This window comes from Marmota flaviventris, chromosome 8 (assembly GCF_047511675.1).
Source record: "Marmota flaviventris isolate mMarFla1 chromosome 8, mMarFla1.hap1, whole genome shotgun sequence".
Lineage (NCBI taxonomy): Eukaryota > Metazoa > Chordata > Mammalia > Rodentia > Sciuridae > Marmota > Marmota flaviventris.
This window is the reverse complement of record NC_092505.1, coordinates 53,497,662-53,519,963: the sequence shown is the minus strand read 5'-3', so window position 1 is coordinate 53,519,963 and position 22,302 is coordinate 53,497,662. Positions and strand designations below refer to the sequence as shown.

General features: G+C 34.3%; 1 protein-coding gene and 1 pseudogene across 10 annotated transcripts in view; one reads left to right on the top strand and one right to left on the bottom strand.

Annotated features, from left to right (window-relative positions):
- The window catches only part of Lrch3 (leucine rich repeats and calponin homology domain containing 3), a 126,469-nt gene that overhangs the window by 25,057 nt on the left and 79,110 nt on the right, over window positions 1-22,302 (bottom strand). For 5 of the 10 annotated variants that reach the window (XM_071615236.1, XM_071615238.1, XM_071615232.1 and 2 more), the window contains exons 10-16: window positions 21,773-21,849; window positions 14,889-14,940; window positions 14,293-14,442; window positions 9,684-9,734; window positions 7,585-7,638; window positions 3,531-3,602; window positions 28-76 (exon numbers count right to left, since the gene is read on the bottom strand). In XM_071615236.1, the coding sequence (XP_071471337.1) occupies window positions 28-76; window positions 3,531-3,602; window positions 7,585-7,638; window positions 9,684-9,734; window positions 14,293-14,442; window positions 14,889-14,940; window positions 21,773-21,849 (505 nt within the window). The remainder of the gene's footprint in view (window positions 1-27; window positions 77-3,530; window positions 3,603-7,584; window positions 7,639-9,683; window positions 9,735-14,292; window positions 14,443-14,888; window positions 14,941-21,772; window positions 21,850-22,302) is intronic. The other 5 variants (XM_071615234.1, XM_027936019.2, XM_071615240.1 and 2 more) reach the window with 3 other exon arrangements.
- Window positions 19,906-20,165, top strand: LOC114093292 (small integral membrane protein 13 pseudogene; annotated as a pseudogene).

The following is a 22,302-nucleotide window of genomic DNA, read 5'->3' as shown; positions in this document are numbered from 1 at the left end:
GGTTAACTGTACTTTTGTGTCTATTACCTGTTTCTGTTGTAGGTGAACTTGATAAGGCAGTAGATCTGTCATCACTCTGTGGAGAAAGACACAGCAATAATTATTATTCAAGAAGACAAACTTTCCACATTTATGTTAACTTTGGGACTATATTAAAAAAAACCCAAAACCAAAAACCCATGCAACTCTCCTTCAAATTTAAGTCTTAGAATGAAAATTAAGTGAAAAGAATTAATCTCGTACATTATTTTAAAAAAATATATATTTTTTTAGTTGTAGACAGACACAATACCTTTATTTTACTTATTTATTTATTTTTTATGTGGTGCTGAGGATCGAACCTAGTCCTGCACATGTGCTAGGCAAGCACTCTACCACTGAGCTACATACAACCCCAGTCAAACTTTTTGTGTTTATGTAAAGTATTATCTAAAAATAACAGGTATTTCCAAAGACTGAGAAGTCATCACTATAAGGTACAAAATATATGGGAAAGAATAAAATTTTATTTTCTAATAGCAATTCTCTGGAATAATTTCTAAAATACTTTTTCCTCTGGAGAATAATATTTAATCTTTTGGAAAACAGGAAACAGGATTCTTCATTCAATTAGAAACAAATGTGTTTACAAGATGATGTCTTTTCTAGAATAGTATTTGATTTCAATTCATTGAAGAACAGTACTGTAAAAAGGAGGAGGAACTAGCTAAAACGGTATAAAGTTTACGTAAAAAAAAAAGGGAACTTAAGATAAAAAACATATTCAATGGCTGGGTTAAAGATGTTGAAGGTTTGGCAGGAGAGCAGAATCAAGAAGTCTTGACATCTAATTAAATTTAAACATAACTTTATGGTATATTAGGCATTTCTAAACCAAAATGACTTTAAAACTAACACACACACACATATCTGCTCCCTCCCACCCTACCCAGGGCTCAATAGTTTCAAAAATCTCATATCTCTAGTTGAATTTGGGTCAGATAAAATAAATGATGACAGAATTTTAATTGCAAACAACAATGACAAGGAAAGAGCCATGCAGTTGAGAATATTCTTGGACAGATTTAGAGACAATTTTCTGGTAATGATTCCTTAGTTTGATATTTATGGGCTGAGAGTCAAGATTTAAATGTTAAGATTTAAAAAGCAAGCTGGGCTTGCAAGGCATGGTGGCATACCTGTAATCTCAGTGACTCGGGAGGCTGAGGCAGGAAGATTGCAAGGTCAAGGCCAGCCTCAGCAATTTAGTGAGACTCTGTCACCCCCCAAAAAAGGTGTGTGTGGGGATGCGGGGAGGCTGGGGATGTGGCTCAGTTGTGAAGCGCCTCTGGGTTCAATTCCAGGTACCGCCCCCCCCCCCCAAAAAAAAAAGCCAACAAGAAGCTTTGCTCTTGACTGAGGCAGAAACAACATGTTCATCAAGATTATAGATGTATATAATCTATATTTTAGGTGTTGAAAAAAAATGGAAACTTTAATAAATTTAAAACAAGAGTAATAGGAATTAATAAAAAGGAATCAACAGGCAAATGAGGCAAAAGCTGGATACTTTAGATGGAAACAAAAAGACTACTGTTATTTTCAAAGATATGAGCTAGGAAGGAGAAAGTTAGCTAAATGAAGACTGGCTGAAATACCAATGGTATAAGTAGAAAAAACATTTAAAGGCAAAAATTATTCTAGATAAAGGAAAAAATATTTTTAAAAATTTAAAAGAATTATTCATAGGATACAGACTAGAAATTTAACATTTTAAAGAATAAAGGAAAGTTAATGGGCAGCTAGCTTTATTGGATAAGAAGGAGGAGCCAAAACAAATGATGCTGAAGGTCAGCAAATGTTCTCTACCTCCAGAAACAGCAACTGATACCATGCAACTCACCTGTGAAAGAAACTAAAGCCAGAAGGCAGGAAACTGTTAAAAGGATGACTTTTAATATACTTTTATTGAAACTATAAATCTACATGACTTGCATTTTAGGACACTATAAAATAATTAGTTGAAATCACATTGGGATCATTAATTATATTTGGGAATTCTTGGAGAACCAGACAGAAAACAAAAAGATTATAAAATAATCTCAGAAGTTGAAATGAACTCAAATTCTAAGCCTGGCTAAGAAACAACAATAAGAAATTATGCCTAAATTCAGTACATAACTGCTGTAAAGATAAAAATAAAGAATAAATCTTTTAAAACTAGTAATTTGAGGGGCTGGAGTTGTGGCTCAGTGGTAGAGTGCTTGCCTAGCATGTGTGAGGCACTGGGTTCGATTCTCAGCACCACATATAAATAAATAAAAGTCCATCAACAACTAATAAAATATTTAAAAAAATCTACTCATTTGACAGTCAAGCAGGCTGGTAGAAACAAAGTCATAGCCACTTCTATAGAGAAACTTTGGTCTGGATCATGCAACTTTTGGCACATTTGTATATGGCCTTTATTAGCTATGACTCAGATTAAAAGTGCCAATGCCATGAGATATCCCTTGAGTATAATGAATTAACTTCTCTCTCACACATGTAAAATGGTTTACCTTCCTTGAGAGAATTGTGGAAAAAAAAAAAGTAACCAAAATAACTTTCTGTTGTACAAATAAGGAACTCAACTGAGAATAATTGGAAAAAATGTTAACATGGAAAATAACGTAGGTAGTTTTTTCAGGGTCAAGTAGAGAAGTACACAGTGGTAAATAATAGCTTTCAAATATAAAGAATCTTACATAAAGATTGTTAAGTAATGGAAAAAAGAAATCAGTACACGCCATAGCCAGAACAGATACGTTAGTCAAAGAGAGGATCTTGACAGTGAGAAGTTTTAATAATTTCTTATGTATACTAAAATAAAGATGCAATTATCATTCCCAGAGGCCTTAAAAAATAAAATACTACAGGCTCTAAATTTTTAGAATTTAGACTAAATTTTTCTAAAAGGTGGAATTTATCATCTAATATTACTGTTGACATAAAGCAAAGGGTGGCAATTTTTTTTCTTAAAAGGCCAAACAAACATTTAGGCTTGCAGATTGTTATAATCTCTGTCACAACTATTCCAACTCTGCTGTTTATTGCAAAAGCAGACACAGACAATAAATACATAAACAAAAGGGATTGGCTGTGTACCAATAAAAGTTTTTTGTTGTTATTGGTTTTTGTTTTTTTTGGTACCAGGGATTAATCTGGGGGCACTTAACTACTGAGCCACATCTCAAGGGCTTTTTATATTTTATTTTGAGACAGGGTCCCATTAAGTTGCTTACTTCACTAAGTTGCTGAGGCTGGCTTTGAACTCATTGTTCTCCTGCCTCAGCCTTCTGAGTTGCTGGGATTACAGGCATGTACCATCACACTTTCAAAAAATTTCAAGTGAAACCAGTGTTAAACTCAAATAGTTTCATAAGCTTAGGTATATTTCATACAATCCTAGATTTCAGATTGTTGCTATCACCAATCTATTGGAAAATTTAAGACCTACTTTGTGCACACCCTCCCCAAATTTCCTGGTGAAATAATGTAACAAAAGATACCTTAAGAGGCGTGAAGGCAGAAGAATGAAGCAGGGTAACAGCACAGCCCACTTGATTCAACCCTGACAGCGACTAAATTTCAAAAAGAGGAAGAGAAGAAACAGAAGGTAGCATTTATGTTAGCAAAATGCCAGGCAGGCAGATCTGATCAGTGAAATTAGAGAAGGAAAAGTCATTGACAAACTTTTCAAAATGTTTTACCAAGGTTATTAATAAGTTTGAAGGAGAATATTTTGGGGGAAAATCCCCATCATTTATACAACATAGGATCTCTACCTGAATAATTCAGGATATTTGTAATATCTCATACCATATTAATGAAGAACCAAGAGGCATGAGTTAATAAAAATTATTTTACACAGAAATAAAACTAAGAACATCAATATTTTTAGCAAAATAGTTTTCAAACTATTGAGTCCTTTGCTGTTCCTATAGCAGGGAAAATGAACCAGTCAATTTTAACTGAGCAGAACTGGCTTCAGAACAATATTTTAAAAATATTAATCCAAATTAATTTATTATAATCCAATTTAAGGCTCTGATGTGAGAACACAGGACATAACAATTCTGTATCACACCTTAAGGATAAACCAGCATTTCATTTCTGCCTCTGTGAAATTCCAAATGACCTATAAGAGGGTAGGGAAGAATCCCCCTACCCCCTGTTTTTAATCCTTTATCTTTCACCAGCCAACATACAACTAGTTAGGTATATTACAGATATTATAAGAAATACTGTTAGAAACTAATGTCTATGTATGATTATTACTCAACATTTGAAATTAAAATAAAAAAGAAGCCATTATATAGATTTTTGATTATAGCTAAGACGGTCAAGACATAGAACTTTTTCCTTTTGCCACATGGGAAATAAAAATCAGAGAAGATTTTTCAGAAAGGAACTGAATAAGATTTACCTACTATGACAATAAAATGGCAAAAGCTTAAAGCTATTAAGGTCTTTATAAATTAAATAATAAAAAAAAATTAAACTAGGGATACATCATGGGATAAATGAACAAAAACATAGGTGGGCATTTATTTATTTATTTTGGTATCAGGGATTGAACTCAGGGGTGCTTAAACACTGAGACACATCCCCAGCCCATTTTTGTATTTTATTTAGAGACAGAGTTGCTTAGGGCTCGCTAAGTTGCTGAGACTGGCTTTGAATTCACGATCCTCCTGCCTCAGCCTCCTGAGCTGCTCCCGACCATGCCCAGCATAGGTGGGCATTTATAAAAGGGTCTATGTGTATTTAATAGGATAAATACACCTTTCCCTCCCCCCCCCCCCCAGATAGGGTCTTTCTCTGATGCCCAGGCTGGTCTTAAACTTTGTGGACTTGTGATCTGCCTGCCTTAGCCACCCAAGTAACTGGGACTATAGGCATGCAACACCATGCCTGATTACAACTATATTTTTAATGAGAATTAGTAGAGAACAGTATATATATTTTTTATTTTGACAAAAAAGCATGTAACCAATAATATATTTCTGTGACAAAATCTATTTTAACACAGAAACAAATATTGTGCCAAAGAATAAGATCATGACAATGGTAAGACAAGTGTATGCTTCATCTGTTCAGATTTCCTAGACTTCCTTTTAATTAAATGTTTTGGAACTACAGTCAATCTCAAATATAAAAAGTCTAGAAGCCACCGGGTACCGTGGTGCACACCTGTAAGCCTAGCTAATCAAAAGGCTGGGGCAGGAGGATTGCAAGTTTGAGTCTAGCCTCATTTTGCAATTCAGTGAGGTCCTGTATCAGAATAAAAATACAAAAGGTTAAGGAATGCAGTACAGGGAGACATAAAAGGTTAAAAGCAACAGGCACTTGAGATGCGGCCCTAAAAGAATATTAGTGTAACTGGCATTAAATGTTACTAATATATATTTCAAATCCTAAATTACAAGGTCTTTAAATCAAATTCAACCTTTTCCTTCTTGTAACATCAGACATGTTCATGACAAAACAATTTAATGAGCAATTATTAGATATATAACATTTATGTGTTCATTCAATAAATATTTACTGAGCACCTAATATATTCCCAGGAACTATGGTGGGGCCAGGGTATGAAAGGGTAAATATGACAGAGAATATCCTTGTGCCCCTGAAGCTTACAGTCTGGTAGTCCAATAGGGGAAATATATTTTTAAAAAATGTAAATGAAAGTACTATAAAGAAAAAAATAACAACGAAGACAATTTGATTTGAGGAAAGGAAGCCATAGAAAACTATTTTGAAGATGAGACATTGTTAAACAGACACCTGATTAATGAGGAGGAATCAATCAAAAGGAATATGCAGGGAGGGAGAGGCATTCTGGTGTAAGGAGAGAACAGCCCTTTGCAAAGGGTGGAAAAGGGCTTACCATATCTGTAGAGCTGGGAAAAATCCTAGAGTGAGCCCAGATATGAGCCTGGAGAGGCAGGCAGTAGCCAGAGCACAAAAGCTTTGAGGCCAGGTTAAGAGGTCTAGACTTCAAGAGCAATTTAATGTCTTCGAAGAATAATTTTGAGAATATCAAAGCTATATGATTTAAAATATGACTTAGGAAATATGATTTAAAATAGGACTCTTTTGTTCAGGGTTAGCTGGATATTATTTGGCATACAAAAAAATGTGAGATTTGTTTTTAAAGGCCACCTATACTTACAAAGTCAATATGGTTCTTGGTGTACATGTTCTACCTTTCCAACATGCATACTGATAATACATACAAGTATATATGTTTTGACAAATGGTTGAAGGATGTTTCAAATTTCATGCTAAGGAAATTTTGCTTTTTTTTTTTTTTTTTCAATTTCTGCTTTTTTCTTGAAAAAAACTACTGGGCACTCAGACTTATATCACTTACAATATGTGTTATTAAATCTCATCTTCAGTGCCTGAACTGTTTTCAGTTACAATGTAGGAGCAATATAGCAAATATAGCAGGGTATTTATTGCAGGTCCTTGAGTGAGCCAGACCTAGACTCAAACCTCGCCTTACACTTACCAGCTAAGTGACCTTGGAAAGGCCACATTTTGGACAAGATATTCTGTGCCTCAGTAATTACTTATGAAATGGTGCTAAATTTAACCTTAACTCTTGCTATGAAAATTGAATGAGATAATTTTGTGTGCAGATCATCAGCAGTCCTATCTTTCCATATTAATTTAAACTAATTTTATTTCTCATGCCAATTCCACTAAAACTCCAGAGACTGGTGATTGTATTCATTTGTAAAACTGCCAGTTAAAATGTGCTTTATCTATCTCAAAGGAAATGAAGACTGGAGAATACATAGAAAATTTAACAAACAATGGAAGTTTCTGTAGTAGGAGTCTCACATGAAAGCATGCAATTTATATAGTATGCACAATGGCAACAGTTTCCAGCACATAGGACAGAATTTGCTATAGACATTAGCCTTTTGAACTGCTAGTTTTCATTACTATTATAGAATAATAACATAAAACATGATGGGAAAAGCAATTCTATAAATGGTTAGAATTCTCTTGCAAGGCTAATCAGCAGATAGCATTCCAGTTAATGTTTTTTTTGAGTTTAAAGAATGGTCATGGAGGGATAATCTTGAGATGCAAATATTTAAAACCTAAGTCTGGGATTTTTAGTAGCTTATAATACATAATAAATAGGATACCAAATATATAATTGTATAATTAGTATCACAGAGTAAGGGGTTTCATTTAACATACAGATGACTCATGAGTCAAATTATGATTAATAAAGTATCAGCTGGAATTAGAAAAGACATTTAAAAAACTCTAACATAAAGTCAATGTGGTTCTCAATGTAAATGTTTCATCTTGGGAAGCACTAACATGTGAATCATAGCTGCAGAACTCTGAAACACTTGGTAAATCACAAATGGTAAAGCAGTGAAATAGTTCTAGTTGTTTATAAAGCATTTAGTAATGATGCTCATCATGTTTTATGGTATTTTACCATAATTAGATAATTTCTGAGTGAAAGCACAATAACTATTCTTCAATATTTAGAAATAGCAGCATAAAACTCCATTTTGCATAAACTCTTACCACTAACAAGGCACTATCATCAGTGTGTTGAGACCTTCTGGATGGGAAAGGACACTGGAGATGTGGAAAAAAATGAATCAAATCAAAAACAAACTACGCACACAAGCGATACATTTAAAAAATACGCACACAAGGAAAGAGACATAAGTCACTTTTGAAGAGCTGACACATAGGATCATGTTCACAATCACTTGGAATTCATATACAATAGCCAATAAACACTGATGTTCTTCCAAAGAGTTTAAACAACTTCAAATATGATCTTTTTTTAACTTTTTTTTTTATTTGTAGATGAATACAATACCTTTATTTATTTATTTTTATGTGGTGCTGAGACTTGAACCCAGTGCCTCACACATGCTAGGTAAGCACTCTGCCACTGAGCTACAACCCCAGCCCTTCAAATATGACCTTACTACCTAAAAAACCCTCTAAGGAGGGATCTGGGGTTATTTTCTGTTCACAGAAGAGAAAGCTGATACCTGATATAATATAAAGAATTTGCAGTCATCTAGTGAACCAGTGGTAAATTTAAAAATAAATCCTAGAGACATGATTTCTGGTGTATAAATGGTTAGAATTTTCTTGCAAGGCTAATCTGCAGACAGCATTCCAGTTAATGTTTTTCTGAGTTTAAAGAATAGTTAAGGAGGGATAATCTTGAGATGCAAATATTTAAAACCTAAATCTGGAATTTTTAGTAGCTTACAATACATAATAAATAGGATACCAAACATAAAGTTGTATAATTAGTATCACAGAGTAAGGGGCTTCATTTAACATACAGGTGACTCATGAGTCAAATTACATCTCTTCATTACCTTTCTCTGTAAATAAGGTATAATTAAACAATTTAAACCTATACATTTTTTTTAGTGAAGCTTTAGTTTTCAGAGAATGAATTATTCAAGAACAATCATCAAAAAGGAAATGTCGGGGTAAAAAATGGAAAATGTATTATTAAGCATATCACACTCTGATTGTCAAAGGCTTGTACAGAATTATTATTATGTGAAAACAACTAAAAATGTCTCAATGACTTTTTCAGGTATTATACAAATATATAAAGTTCTCATATAAATAGAATTAGTTATTATAGTTCAATAAGATTTTAAAACACTTTTCTAATGGACATTTTTAGAGCAGATTATGCTAAGTGAAGTTAGCCAATCCCTAAAAAACAAATGCCAAATGTCTTCTCTGATATAAGGGGGGTGACTCAAAATGGGATAGGGAGGAAGAGCCTGAGAAGAAGACTACCACTAAATAGGGAAGAGAGGTGGGAGGGAAAAAGAGAGAGAAGGGGAGTTGCACAGAAGATGGAAGGAGAACCTCATTGTTATACAGAATACATATATGATGTTGGGATGAGAAAAAGAAAAAAAAAGTGTGTCACTTTGGATTGTATAGAGAGAAAGGATAGGAGAGGAGGGGAGGAGTGGGGGGATAGGAAGGGCAGCAGAATAGACTAGACATTATGATTGATATATGTACATTCCATGTATGTATTATATGTCAAAATACATTCTGCTGTCATGTATGACTAAAAAAAAATAAATCATATGGTACTTAAAAAAATAAAATATAAACATTCTAAATATATTTTCTCATACTAAAAAAACTTGGGTTGTCTGTCTGTCTATCTATCTATCTATCTATCTATCTATCTATCTATCTATCTATCTATGAGGTATTGGGGACTGATCCCAGTACCTCAAATTCACTATTTCCCATACCTATTTTCCTCCAATTTGTTCATTTCTATTATTATCACAAATAATAATCTTAGAGCTTCTAGGATTATCTTGCATTACAGAGAACATTTTGAAATGGATAAGAAGGGGATGATGTCCCTAGCAGAGATGAGGAGGGTAAGAAATCTCTAGAGTGATATACATGTAGATGAATACATACATATAAAATCCTGACCTAGAAATTTTGATAATCCCTAGCCTGTATCTTCTTAAGTACAATTTTGTGATGGAAAAAAGAAAAAAGGCAATATTTTGATCACTGAAAGAATGATAATCACTTCAAAACATTTCATTCCCACTATAAAAATAATAAATCCCTCCCCCAAAGTAATTATATAGACTTACCTCACCATCTGTGGGGGGTTGTTGCTTTTGTGGACTTTGTGATGCTTTTTGCTACATGCCCCAAACCCCCACAAAAAAAGAAAGTTGGTCAGAATCTGGAACACATATTTGAAATGGTAAACTGCATTTACTAAAACAATTATAGTAATTTCCTTATTTTTTATATATGACGCTTTATGTTACACCCTACCTTAAATATTTTACAATTTAAATGAAGAAAAACAACAAACTATACTATCATATTTCTATCAGTATTTAAAAAAGAAAAAAGAAATTTAAAACTTTATGTATACCTATATACACATTGTGCCATTATATTCTTTCAATATTCTCTCAATATGAACTCAATCCTTCTTCTCTAATGGCTTTAAATATCATGCTAATACTGACAACTTGAATTTTCTATTAGCTAAGTCTCAGACATTTTCAATTGCTTATTCAAACTCTACTTGGAAACTCAATGTCATTGCATTATCAACATATGCAAAAACAAATTCATTATTTAGTATACCTATTTTCCCCCAATTTGTTCATTTGTTATTATCACAAATAATACCAATATCAGTGTATTCAGTGTTTTACAATGTGTTCTTACACACAGTTTTCTCAAGTGACTTTTCTTATTCTGTGAAATAAACAAAAACCATAATTCAGAGATGAGGAAACTGAGCAAAGAGCTTATGGGGCAAGTACAAATTTACACCTTTCTTCTGACCTCAAATCCAACATACTCCCCACATGCTAGATTCCCACTAAAACCTTTCATTTAGTCTCAAAACTTTGCTTTGGAACCTTCTTTTCTTCATTCATCTTCATGATTTATTCATCATTTGTCACTACATATCTATTGTGCAAAGTATAAAAATGCTTCTTTTGAAATGCCTCTTGATAAAATTCACTGTAGGGCTGGGGATATAGCTCAGTTGGTAGAGTGCTTGCCTCACATGCACAAGGCCTGAGTTCAATCCCCAGAACCATGAAAAAAAAAAAAAAAATCCACTGTAGTGCTCTGTGTGGTGGTGCACACCTATAATCCCAGCTACTTGTGAGGCTGAGGCAGGACAATGGTAAGTTCAAGGCCAGCCTGGGCAATTTAGCAAGACCCTGTTTCAAAATAAAAAATGGGAATGTAGCTCAGTGGTAGAGTGTTCCTGGGTTCAACATCCCTTACTGGACAAAATCCACCGTAGTAGAGTATTAAATATTAGGTATATCTATCATAATTCTGAAAGTTAACACTTTATAATTAAATATTGTAAGAAACAAAAGGTACAGAATAGTTCAATAACTTTCCAAAAATCAAGCACATACAAAGGACAAAGTTGGATTCAAATTCAGATATTTCTGATTCTAAACTCATGTCACTATGTAACTCTGTCAACCCTCTGTCACCTTAGAAATCTTCTAGTTTTATGTCCTCACTTTGCACCATTTTCTTAATTAATGCAATTACCATTTTATTTCTTCTTTCTAGCTCTTTCTTCCGGACCTGTTCTAACATGAGAAGACTAGTTTTTCAGAAGTATTTATATTTTTTTTGCTTTTCTCCTACTTAAGAACTTAAAATTGTTCTCTTCTGCCTAAATTAGATTATGATTTAATTTGACATTTAATCATGACCATCTGTAGTGTAATTATTTATCTCTTACTAGCTATGTAACTTCTACAACAAACAAAGCTAAAATTGAGTAAATTTATGAAAAATGCATAGAATAGCACCTAGGGTATAGTAAGTGTTAGCAATGATCAATTATTGAGGGGCAGTATAGCATTATGGTCAGAGTAGGTTCTGGAGCCAGTCTGCTTACTAGCATTCTTGCTCTGTGGCTTACTAGCAGAGTATTTGACCTTAATCTTAGGCAAATTGTTATCCTCTCTGAGCATAAAAAGAGAATATCCTAGTACTTATCTTATTTGACTACTGGGAAGACCAAAGGAGTTAATATAAGTGCTTGAAACAGTATGTGGGGTAAATAGTGATCATTCAGTAAATTTAGGAAGTATCATCAGCATCATCTTTACCATCTCACCAATTCGTTTTTCCTATTGGTCTTCAATAAGAACTCAAACCAAGATGGTACTTTGCTTAAGTGCCATTATTACTGATGTTGTTTTGGTACTAGAGATTGAACTCAGGGGCACTTTACAACTGATCTACATCCCCACCCTTTTTATTTTGAGACAGGGTCTCACTAAGTTGCCCAGGCTGGCCTTAAATTTGCAATCCTCTTGTTTCAGCCTCTCAGCCTCCCAAGTAGCTGGGGTTATTACAGATATGTGCCACCACGCCTGGCAAGTGCCATTATTTTAAATGTATAACTTAATAAAGCTCGTTCCTAGCTCATGACCTATTCATAAATTCTTGCAAAGCAGAATAAACTCATCTTTAGACCATCATCCATTCTTTTCTTCCTGGCTACCCATTCGTTCTTCTAAGTCCCTTGTCACTTCCTTCTGAGGTCAATTCTGATACTTGTTTTCTAATTTCTCCTTTGTCTTTGATACAAAACTAGTATTTTTTATTATAAGCTATCTTATTTTCTGTTTTATGTATATATTTGTTTTCCCCTAATAAGATCTAAGCTGTGTCTGGTGGGCATAACTTGTATATTAAGCATTTTTTTATTGCTTATACAGGTACATAATAGCACTCTATAAGGATCTATCATCAAGTCAGTGAATGAATAAATGAACAAGTTAGGCTTTAGACTAAAGCCTTCTGACTATGAAAATGAATTAATTGTATATAATTACATAGCTTAATTTCCCTAGACCTGCAGATTCCTTGTCTGTGAAACATGATGAATACTCTCATCTTCTCCATTAAAAAAATTAAATAAACCAGGGTTGCAGTTGTGGCTTGGTGGTAGAGTGCTTGCCTGGCACGTGTGAGGCACTGGGTTCAATGCTCAGCACCACATAAAAATAAATAAATAAATAAACCGATAAAGAATTTTGATTAGTTTTAAAAGGACTAAAAAGAAGAGACATCTCAGGATAGATAGACAGGACAGAAGGACTGAGAGATAATACAGTTAGTTGAGATAACTTTTCAGAGCTCTATAAAGTTCTATTTGGAAGAATATTAATTTTATTTTTTTTGCCATTGGTCAAACAATATGACTTCTTCTTCTTCTTTTTCTTCTTATTATTTGGTACTGGGGATTGAATCTAGGAGCTCTCAACCACTAAGCCACATCCCCAGTCCTTTTTATATTTTATTTGGAGACAGCGTCTCTCTGAGTTGCTTAGGGCCTTGCTAAGTTGCTGAGGCTGGCTTTGAACTCATGATCCTCCTGCCTTAGTCTCCCTAGCTGCTGGCATTACAGGCATGTGCCTCAGCACCCAACTATCTGACTTAATTTTGACAGCAAATATTAGGCACTGGAACTTTTCAGATAAAGAAGAATCAGGTGAGAAAAGAGCTAAAGATCATCATTATGGGCTTGTTATATTTTGGGGCGGGGGGGGAAAGCAAAATTGTCAGGTTAAACAGTAAAACAGATGAGTACAGTACTTTAAAAGGTGGTCTTTGGTTAAACTTATCAAACAAAGGAAAGAAAGCTTTTAGAAGATAAAAATGATTCATTCATTTAACAAATATCTATTGAACTTTTCTGTGGGTTCAGAACTGCTAAGTTTTAGGGATATAGCAACTAAGTAAAAAAGACATGGTTCTTATCTTTGTGTAGTTTGCAGGAACATGGAGAGAAATATATTAAGCTTACAAAATTACAAACAATTAATTATGAAGAAAATTACAAAGCAATTTCAGAATGAAAAGATAAATCACACAAATAAAATAAGATGATCAAAATTCATATGCTACAACAGAGGCTACAAAATGTTAAGAAACATTAACTGGGGTTACTGAGTGGATATGGGGAAGAAAGGGAAAGAATCACAGATGATTATAAAGGGCTGGGACTGTAGGTCAGTGGTAGAGTGTTTGCTTAGCATGTGAGGCACTGGGTTTGATTCTTAAAAATTAAATTTTAAAAAGATGATTATAAAAAATGAAGCCTGTGAGTTTAGCAAATTTTTGGTATATTTACTAGAGTGAAGAAGTAGGAGAGAGGTTTGGACAATGAGATTTCATGCTTGCATGGCATTTTTACAATTTACCCAGCACTTTCAGTTTTATGATCTTACTGATCTTTACTATGACTCTAGAGATCAAAGAAAGCTGGATAGTAAAGTGATATGTCCAATGGCAGTGTGCTAATTAAGAGGAAGCAATTATTGTTAAAAAGGAAGATCATCATTTCTATTATCTTATAATCACTCACTACTAGGGGAGACAGTCACTCTATTTACTCAAGATTCCTTACAATAAGAGAAAAAAAAATGATGTTTTAATTAAGACAATAAAAACTGACAGGGCTGGGGCTGTAGCTCAGAGAGCTTGCCTAGCACTTGTGAGGCACTGGGTTGGATCCTTAGCACCACATAAAAATAAATAGATAAAATAAAGGCATTCTGTCCATCTACAACTACAAAAATAAATACATACTTAAAAAAAAAAAAAAAAGAACTGACAGTCTCCACAGAACAAATAAGCACTTCTAAGAACTTTAAGAGTATCAGTCAATGAGTTCAAATGACTCACCTTGACAAAATCCAGGACAGCATCTCTCTGAATCTGCTTAGTCCTTATTTTCTCCTCCTCATACTGCAGGGCAGCAAGCTGTGCTTCTCTCCTAGTGCGCTCTACTAATAGTTCTTTTCTCCGATGAAGTTCCAAGTCTGTATGTGACAGCTGCAACAAAGGTATCATTTTGTACATGCAAATGGAGATGAGAATCAACTTATCAAGATTCCCTATTGATACAGGCAAATAATGTTAATTTAAGTAACTTTGCAGTCACCTAGCATTTTTTTCAATGTGTTTATTCCTAATCTTTTCCATCTTTGCGCTTTCTTACACCTACTATAAAGCTATTACTATAGATAAAGTTTCATTTTCTGTCTGGTGTCTGAAAAACAGCAAATACCATGTGCATGTTGTATTATCTGACCAAGAAGACAGTGTACAAGAGTGCACAATTTAATGGCAATTTAATGGCCACTGCAGGTTTGGCTAGAAGTCCAATGTGCTATCCATTTTGCCACAGTTAGTTACTCTTATGGCAATTTAAGTACTCCATTTTAGTTTTTAAAAATCAAAGTTGAAACACAAAAATAAATAAATCTGCTAATATTTACCTGATTGTGACTTGGTGATAGTGATAAGTGAGAAGATGGCTCAACTGGAACCCTGATCCAAAAAAAAAAAAAAAAAAGAAAAGGAAAAATTCTTTGATACAGACACATAAGGGACAAGTGAAATGTTTATCATTACTGTATCTTTCTGTTATATCAGTAAGATGTTTAGGTAGCACTGAAAGAGTAACTGCATTTTGTAAACTTAAGACTAACTCATTAAATTTAACCACAGAAATAACTAATGTCTCCAACTCATATTTCATGTGATGGTATCACTGATTATTCTACAGCTAGTTGGGATCACTTTTCAAATGGTATCATTTCTTTATGATATATACAACTATTATCGTCTTTCCTCCTATGACCGGAACAAGATACATGTAAATTGAGATCCTTTTACATACAAAGCCATTTTATCAACAGAAATCTGGAATACTACAAAACCTGGGAACTGTACTTGTAAAGCACTTCTATACTTATTTTCAACTGATAAAAAATAATTTTAATAACAAAGATTCTGTTGACTTTTATTCTTAAGAAAGAGATGAAGCTCTATTTGATACTTAAAAACAACAAGTACTGGGGCTGGGGTTGCAGCTCAGTGGTGGAGCGCTTGACTAGCATGCGTGAAGCACTGGGTTCGATCCCCGGCACCACATTAAAAAAATAAAATAAAATAAAGGTATTATGTCCATCTGCAACTAAAAGATACATATAAAATAACAGGTACTATCTGCCTCTTAGTGTTATTAATGCTAATTATTATACTCTGATATTTACCCTTTTTCTGAACCAGATTTAGTGTCTTAAGTCTCTGTAACTCATTTTTGTGCCTGAAACTAAAAATGTTGGAGTAATGACTTTCCGACATTTAGTACCTGAAATCTGAAATAATTATTAGCCTGTCAGGGTGATTTAAATGCACTGAAATAAGTATGCTATCAGAGAAATAAAAACAAATCTTCAAAGCACTAATAGTTCTCATTACTCCTGTGATGGCTGTGAAAAGTTAAAGATGGAACAGGGAAGCCTGGCATATGCAAATGGTAGTAAAGAAGACATCTGAATCTGAGAATGACCCAGTTCTTCCATACCAATCACCAGGTGGTAATGTTGGGCCATTACAGCTTTGTTATTCCTCAGTGTTGCCATGATCTTCATGTTGCATGACTTTTTTTTTTTTTTTTTTTTTAAATCTATAAACACGTTCTCCAATATAAGCATCTCCTACTTTTCAAATAGGATCTTTTTTTTTTTTTGTAAAATATTGCCCTACACATGATAGGTAGTTTAGCCTCAAAGCCTGCCAGTATCACCTGCAGCTCATTTTGGCAACCAATTCCCACAATACATAAACACATTTCCAAGTATCCTCTTGGGAGTGGTGCTGTATACTTTGTTGAGAAACACTGGTCTATCTTAAGTGAACTGCCAGGCATGGTGGCACACACCTGTAATCCCAGTGGCTTGGGAGGCTGAGGCAGGAGGATCTGGAGTTCAAAGCCAGCCTCAGCAATGAGGCTCAACTCAGGGAGACACTGTTTCTAAATAAAATACAAAATAGGGCTGGGGATGTGGCTCAGCAGTTGAGTACCCCTGAGTTCAATCCACAGTATCAAAAAAAAAATATGTGTGTGTGTATCATAACATACATACATATATAAATAGATAGACACATATATATGAACTGAAACTTAAGCTACATTATTACTGTTCTTTTCTCACTTTTAAAAAAATATTGGTTCCAAAACTTTGAGGTATTCACAACATTCCCCCCAACACACACACACTTTTTTTTTTAAATGAAACTTGCTGAGTGGCAGAAGTATTGTAGCATACTGCAGTAGAAGCTGTTCTTAAGCACTGATGGAGCTGGAGCTGGTGATATAAACGACTATAAGCTCATAATTTCCTGCTCATTGGACAGGTGGACATCTTACTTTGCCTAGATGCCTAGACTTGTGCCTGAGATGCTGACTCTCTGATAAAATAACAGAGGCAATGGGAATAATCTACCATCCACACAAACCTACACAAATCTCCAAGGTTTGGCCTAATTCAATGAATTATTTATTAGTTTAAAGTTATTAAACTTCCTTGAGCCTCAACTTTCTCGTTTATAAAAAATGAGGATAATTATGTATCCTCAGTAAGATGCTATGAAAATTAAATAAGATACTGCATGTATACACAACTCATAAAAGTATATTCTAATGACTATATATTTATAAAAACAGGAATTAGCTACCTTTGTCTTTAGATTACTAATTTCACTGCTAAAGTTTCCTGTGGCTTTTATTGACCGTGTGTAGATGAACTGGACCAAAACACAGAAAGAGCCAAACAAACCCATTCTAAGAATGTTTATGTACCATAAATTTAGCACTATGTTATACAATGTTTTTTTTTTTTTGTGTGTGTGTGTGTGTGTGAGTGTGTGTGCCTGTGTGTGCATGTGTGTATCAGGGATTGAACTCAGGGGCACCTGACCACTGAGCCACATCCCCAGCCCTATTTTGTATTTTATTTAGAGACAGTCTCACTGAGTTGCTTAGTGCCTCGCTTTTGCTGAAACTGGTTTTGAACTCCAGACCCTCCTGCCTCAGTCTCCCGGGTTGCTGGGATTACAGGTGTGTGCCACTGTGCCTGGTCCAAAATTCTTTAAAAATCCATGTCTTCATTTTATCTCATCAATTTATTTTGTTCCCACTCCAAAATGAATCCTGTTTTTAACTTCACTGAACTGCTCTTTTAGTTCCCAAATTTGCCAATGATAAACATTCCCAAATCTAATATTTATGTCCTAGTCTTTACCTTACTGAACCTATCAGTAGTTTATGTCTTTTTTTTTACGATTTAAATCACTCTCTTCATTTAGCCTCTGAGACAACCCTCTCTTCTATCCTTATGACTACTCCTCAGGTTCTTTTGCTAGTTGTTCAAGCTCTAATTCTCTCCACTTTACTTTAAACATCATCATCCACCCCAAACCTGTCCTGCCTTGTTCAGACTCCTTGGTGTTTCTTAAATATACCAAGTATGTGCTTGCCTCAGGGTCTTGCCTAGAAGTTTCTACCCTTTACGGCCATGGTGCTTGCTTCATGACATTGTCAGATTTCTACTGAAATAGCATCACCTAATAATACATTACTTTTACTTTTCTCTCACCTTGACACTATGATCTCTTTCAGTCCGTTTTATTTTTCTTTATAGCACTTAGCAAGGCCAGACACGTATTTGTAACATACATTTGTCTACATCTACTAAAAGGAAAACTCCAAAATATCAGGGACCTAGATCAGAGCCAGAATCATTGTAGTGCTCAAGAAATACTATTTGAATGAATGGCACTGGCATTGTCTCCCAAAAGAATGGAATATTGGCACATAAGAAACAAAAATGCAGGTAAAACATACATCTTTTAAATCTTGTAACTTGAGCTGAGTAAATCCAAACTTTATAAGGCAGATTTTGAATTGTTCTCTTTGTAAAATCACTTAATGTGAGTAGTTTTTTTTTAACCTTTAATATGCACGAGACAAAAAACTTCCAGGCTTAACCCAAATGTTCTTTACTTTCATATCGCTTCTTACAAAAATTAATAAACTTTACAGGACCCAGCCCATTATTGGCATCTCTCCTACATTAAAATGCTATTCAAATTATAAGCAGTCTTTTTTTAAAAAATGATATTTTGATAATTAAAAAATGATAATTTTTGCTAGCTTCAAATTCAAAGTTACATAATTTATCTTGGCAAATAACTATAAAACACTCACCAATTTACTAAACTTTCTATTTAAACTTTCCTAACCTCAGGAGGTAGGCTGGGGGTATGTAAAGAGGAGAAGAGCTTGGTGGATGAGGGGAAAGGAAGGGAATTGAGAGACAAAACCAAGTAAGCAACTTTCTTTGTCAGTTCACTAGCAGAGAGCCAGGATAAGAGTGGGCAAGTAGCAATTTGTTAACTGACTGAATTCCTTTGCGTCTTTGAAGCTGTCAGACTGCTGAGACAGATTCTTTTTGTTAACATATTATCCAAGTAACATACAAGTCTTGTGAGCCTGAGAGAGTTGTCAGGCATTTTGAGGCGATTGTTTATTTCTAGGTTCTTATTCATTATTCCAATTTAATGTAAGCTCATGGAGGGAATTGTGACTGATGTTCATAAATAAATCTCCACACCCAGAAAAGTACCGGCACATAGTAGATATTTAACAAACATCTCCTATATAAACAAATGAAGTATATATTGATCTTAGAGTTTAACTGGTAACTGGAGTTAAAGTGTGAAATTCTTATTCAAGGACTACATTAGACTTTAGTGATTTGAAATATCCAATTAAGAAGTAATTATGGATTTCATTTCTAGCATTGGGTCTGACTAAACACCTTGAATGACTCTTCCAATGGAAACAACTACAATGCTGAAAGTAATATTTAAAATATATTGCTAAATACATTGCTAAGGTACCATGAAAAAAAGAATACTAGATTCTAAAAGAGAATTAAAATAGAAACTTTGGATTAAATAGTGTTAGGTAGACTCAGCCCCCATGTCTTATTCCAATGAACATGCTGGATTATATGGAAGAGGGGTCTTTACAGAAGAAACTGAGGTTACTAATCAGTTGCCCTTAAAATTGGGAGATTATCTGGGTGGACCTAATGTAATCATGAGTCCTTAAAGCAAAAGAAGCCAAAAGTTTATGAGATGGGCAGAAAGGAAAGTCAGAAAGACTTAAAATGTCAGAAGATTTAGCCCACCATTGCTTCTTGAACATGGAGGGGGCCACAAACCAAGGAATGTGGGTGGACTTTATATTTAGAACAATTCCTGACAGATAACAAGGTAACAAGGTCCTTAGTCTATAACTACATGAATTGCATTCTGTCAACAACATGTACAAGCTTGTAAGTGGATTCTTCTCCAGAGTCTCCAGATAAAAATTTAGGGCATGTACCTGTTCACTGCAACCTGCACCCACAAACTTAAGGGGACCACCCTCCACCCAAGATGTGGCACCACAGGCTGACCCTGCTGGTGTTTGTGGCCATGTTGCTGATTGTCCTGCTGCTAGTGGTATGCAATTTGTATTTAGTATGGTATTAGTTTTTATCTTTATTCAATTTTCTCTGGGAACTGGTAGAGACACAGGATCCCAGGAAGGAGATCATGAACTTTTGGGGTCTGAAACTGAAGAAGATACTTCATCCTCTCCACACAGGACAAAATCCCCTCACCAAAGGAAGCTGCCTACTGATGAAGGCCATTGACCCTAGACATGGTACTTTATTAGTAAATGATGAAAGGCAATTTTTGAGCCTTTGTCTTTAGTGAGTTGGCTTTGAAATTTAATAAATGACTAAATAATACTGTACTTGGATTTCATATGCAGTTCAAAAAAATTAAATGTAAGCCATATAGTAATAAAGGGCTTAGGCCAGTCAACACCTTGACTTTGGTCTTTAAAGATTCTAAGCAGATAAGTTATGCAAGCTAGCCTAGAATTCTATCCTATAGAACTGTGATAAAATAAATGGGTGTTTTAAGCTGCTAAACTTAATAGATACAAGACAAAACTAATACATAAAGTAACTGAGTAAAACAAACAGCTGACTTTTACCTTGAGGGTCTCTACTAAATCCTGGAGATCTTTAGCCTCACCTATGATGGACATAGAAGGTGAGAGGGATGGGAGATAAAACTTAGGTCTGCCCAAGGTGAGGAAATGTTAATAGGAAACCTGTGCATGAAACCGGATTCTCAGAGACCATACCCTTGGTATAAGAACATATGGTAACTAAAAAGCTATTCTGAGATAAATGTCAAAGCATATAAAATTTAACTAAGCCAAGTTATGAAATTTTTTTTCTTTCACTGTTCTTCCTACATTTTCTTTAATTCATATATATCACAGTCCCTGAGATAACATTAATAACCACTCAAGCATAAAGAACTATGTACAACAGTTTCTATGTAGTAAATTTACAGTCATTTAAAAATAGGCATATCAGCCAGGCGTGGTGGCACAAGCCTATAATCGCAGCAACTCAGGAGGCTGAGGCAGGAGGACTGCTAAAGACCAGCCTCAGTAACTCAGTGAGGCAGATGGATTGCTAAATTTGAGACCCTGATCTCATAAGGCAGTTTAGTGAGATCCTGTTTCAAAAAAAAAAAAAAAAAGGTTGGGGATGCTGCTTTAAGACTTCATCATGACACTGGCCAAATCATATTGTTATATTGTGTATTGTGTGCATGTACAAATATGTAACAACAAATCCCATCAGTATGTAAATTATAATGCACCAATAAAAAAAGTAGGGAAAAGAAAAGACTTCATAAAAACAGAAGAGGGAAAGAACCAACTGCTGGAAAAATTTCAGCTACTGTCATATAGTTTATAGCAAGAAAGCTTTTGGAATTCAAGGATGAGAAGCAGCATTCTAAACAGTCAAGCTCATTTTAGAAATAGGTACTAAGTGTAGTAGAAAGATCATACTCATCAAGATAGGAATAAGAATACGTATCATTATATCTGTCCCTGTTATCTAGTCAAAATTAAAAAAAATCTTTAAGCCCTATTTATACATGAATCCATACATTATCAATACAACAATCTTAAAGCTCTTAAGTATCTTCAAATTAATTACTTGTACTGCTATAGTTCAGGTGACCTGATTTCAGAATTAATAAATCAATTTTACCTTTTTTTATAGCAGGAGCACAAAAGAACACTGTCATCATTTTAAATACATGGTCTCTAAAACACACAATACCTAAACGTCTTCATTATACATGCATCTATGGAAAACCAAAATTACTTCACTCTTATCACTGAGTTTTAAGACAGAAAGAAGTAAACAGAATTGCTTTTTCAAACCTGTTTTGATGTAAATATCTTCTCATGTCTTCTGTTTTTTGAAACTCCCTAATGGCACTTGTCTTTACTGGTGAACACTAAATCAAAAAAAGGATAAATAAATCAATTTAACGTGTATCCAAAATACAGTGATTACACATTCACATTCAACTTTTTAGGGATTTGTGCATTATAGTAAAAATAATTTCAACAGAATCTTAAAATGTAAACTTTCTGAAAGCACTATAGAGTACTTGCATATTTTTGATAAAATATTCACAATATACATTATATCTAAAAAAGATTTCCTACTTGCTATATTATATAAATTATAGTGACCAAAACCACTAATATTTACTGAATGATAAGAAGAATCTTAGAGGTCATATAATACAAGCTTCCACCCAGGACACAAATTATCTTTTTCTTTTTTTTTTTTTTGTAAAAAAATGGGATTGAACCCAGGGGTACTTAACCACTGAACCACAACCCCAGCCCTTTTTAAAAACATATTTTATTTAGAGACAAGGTCTCACTGAATTGCTAAGTGC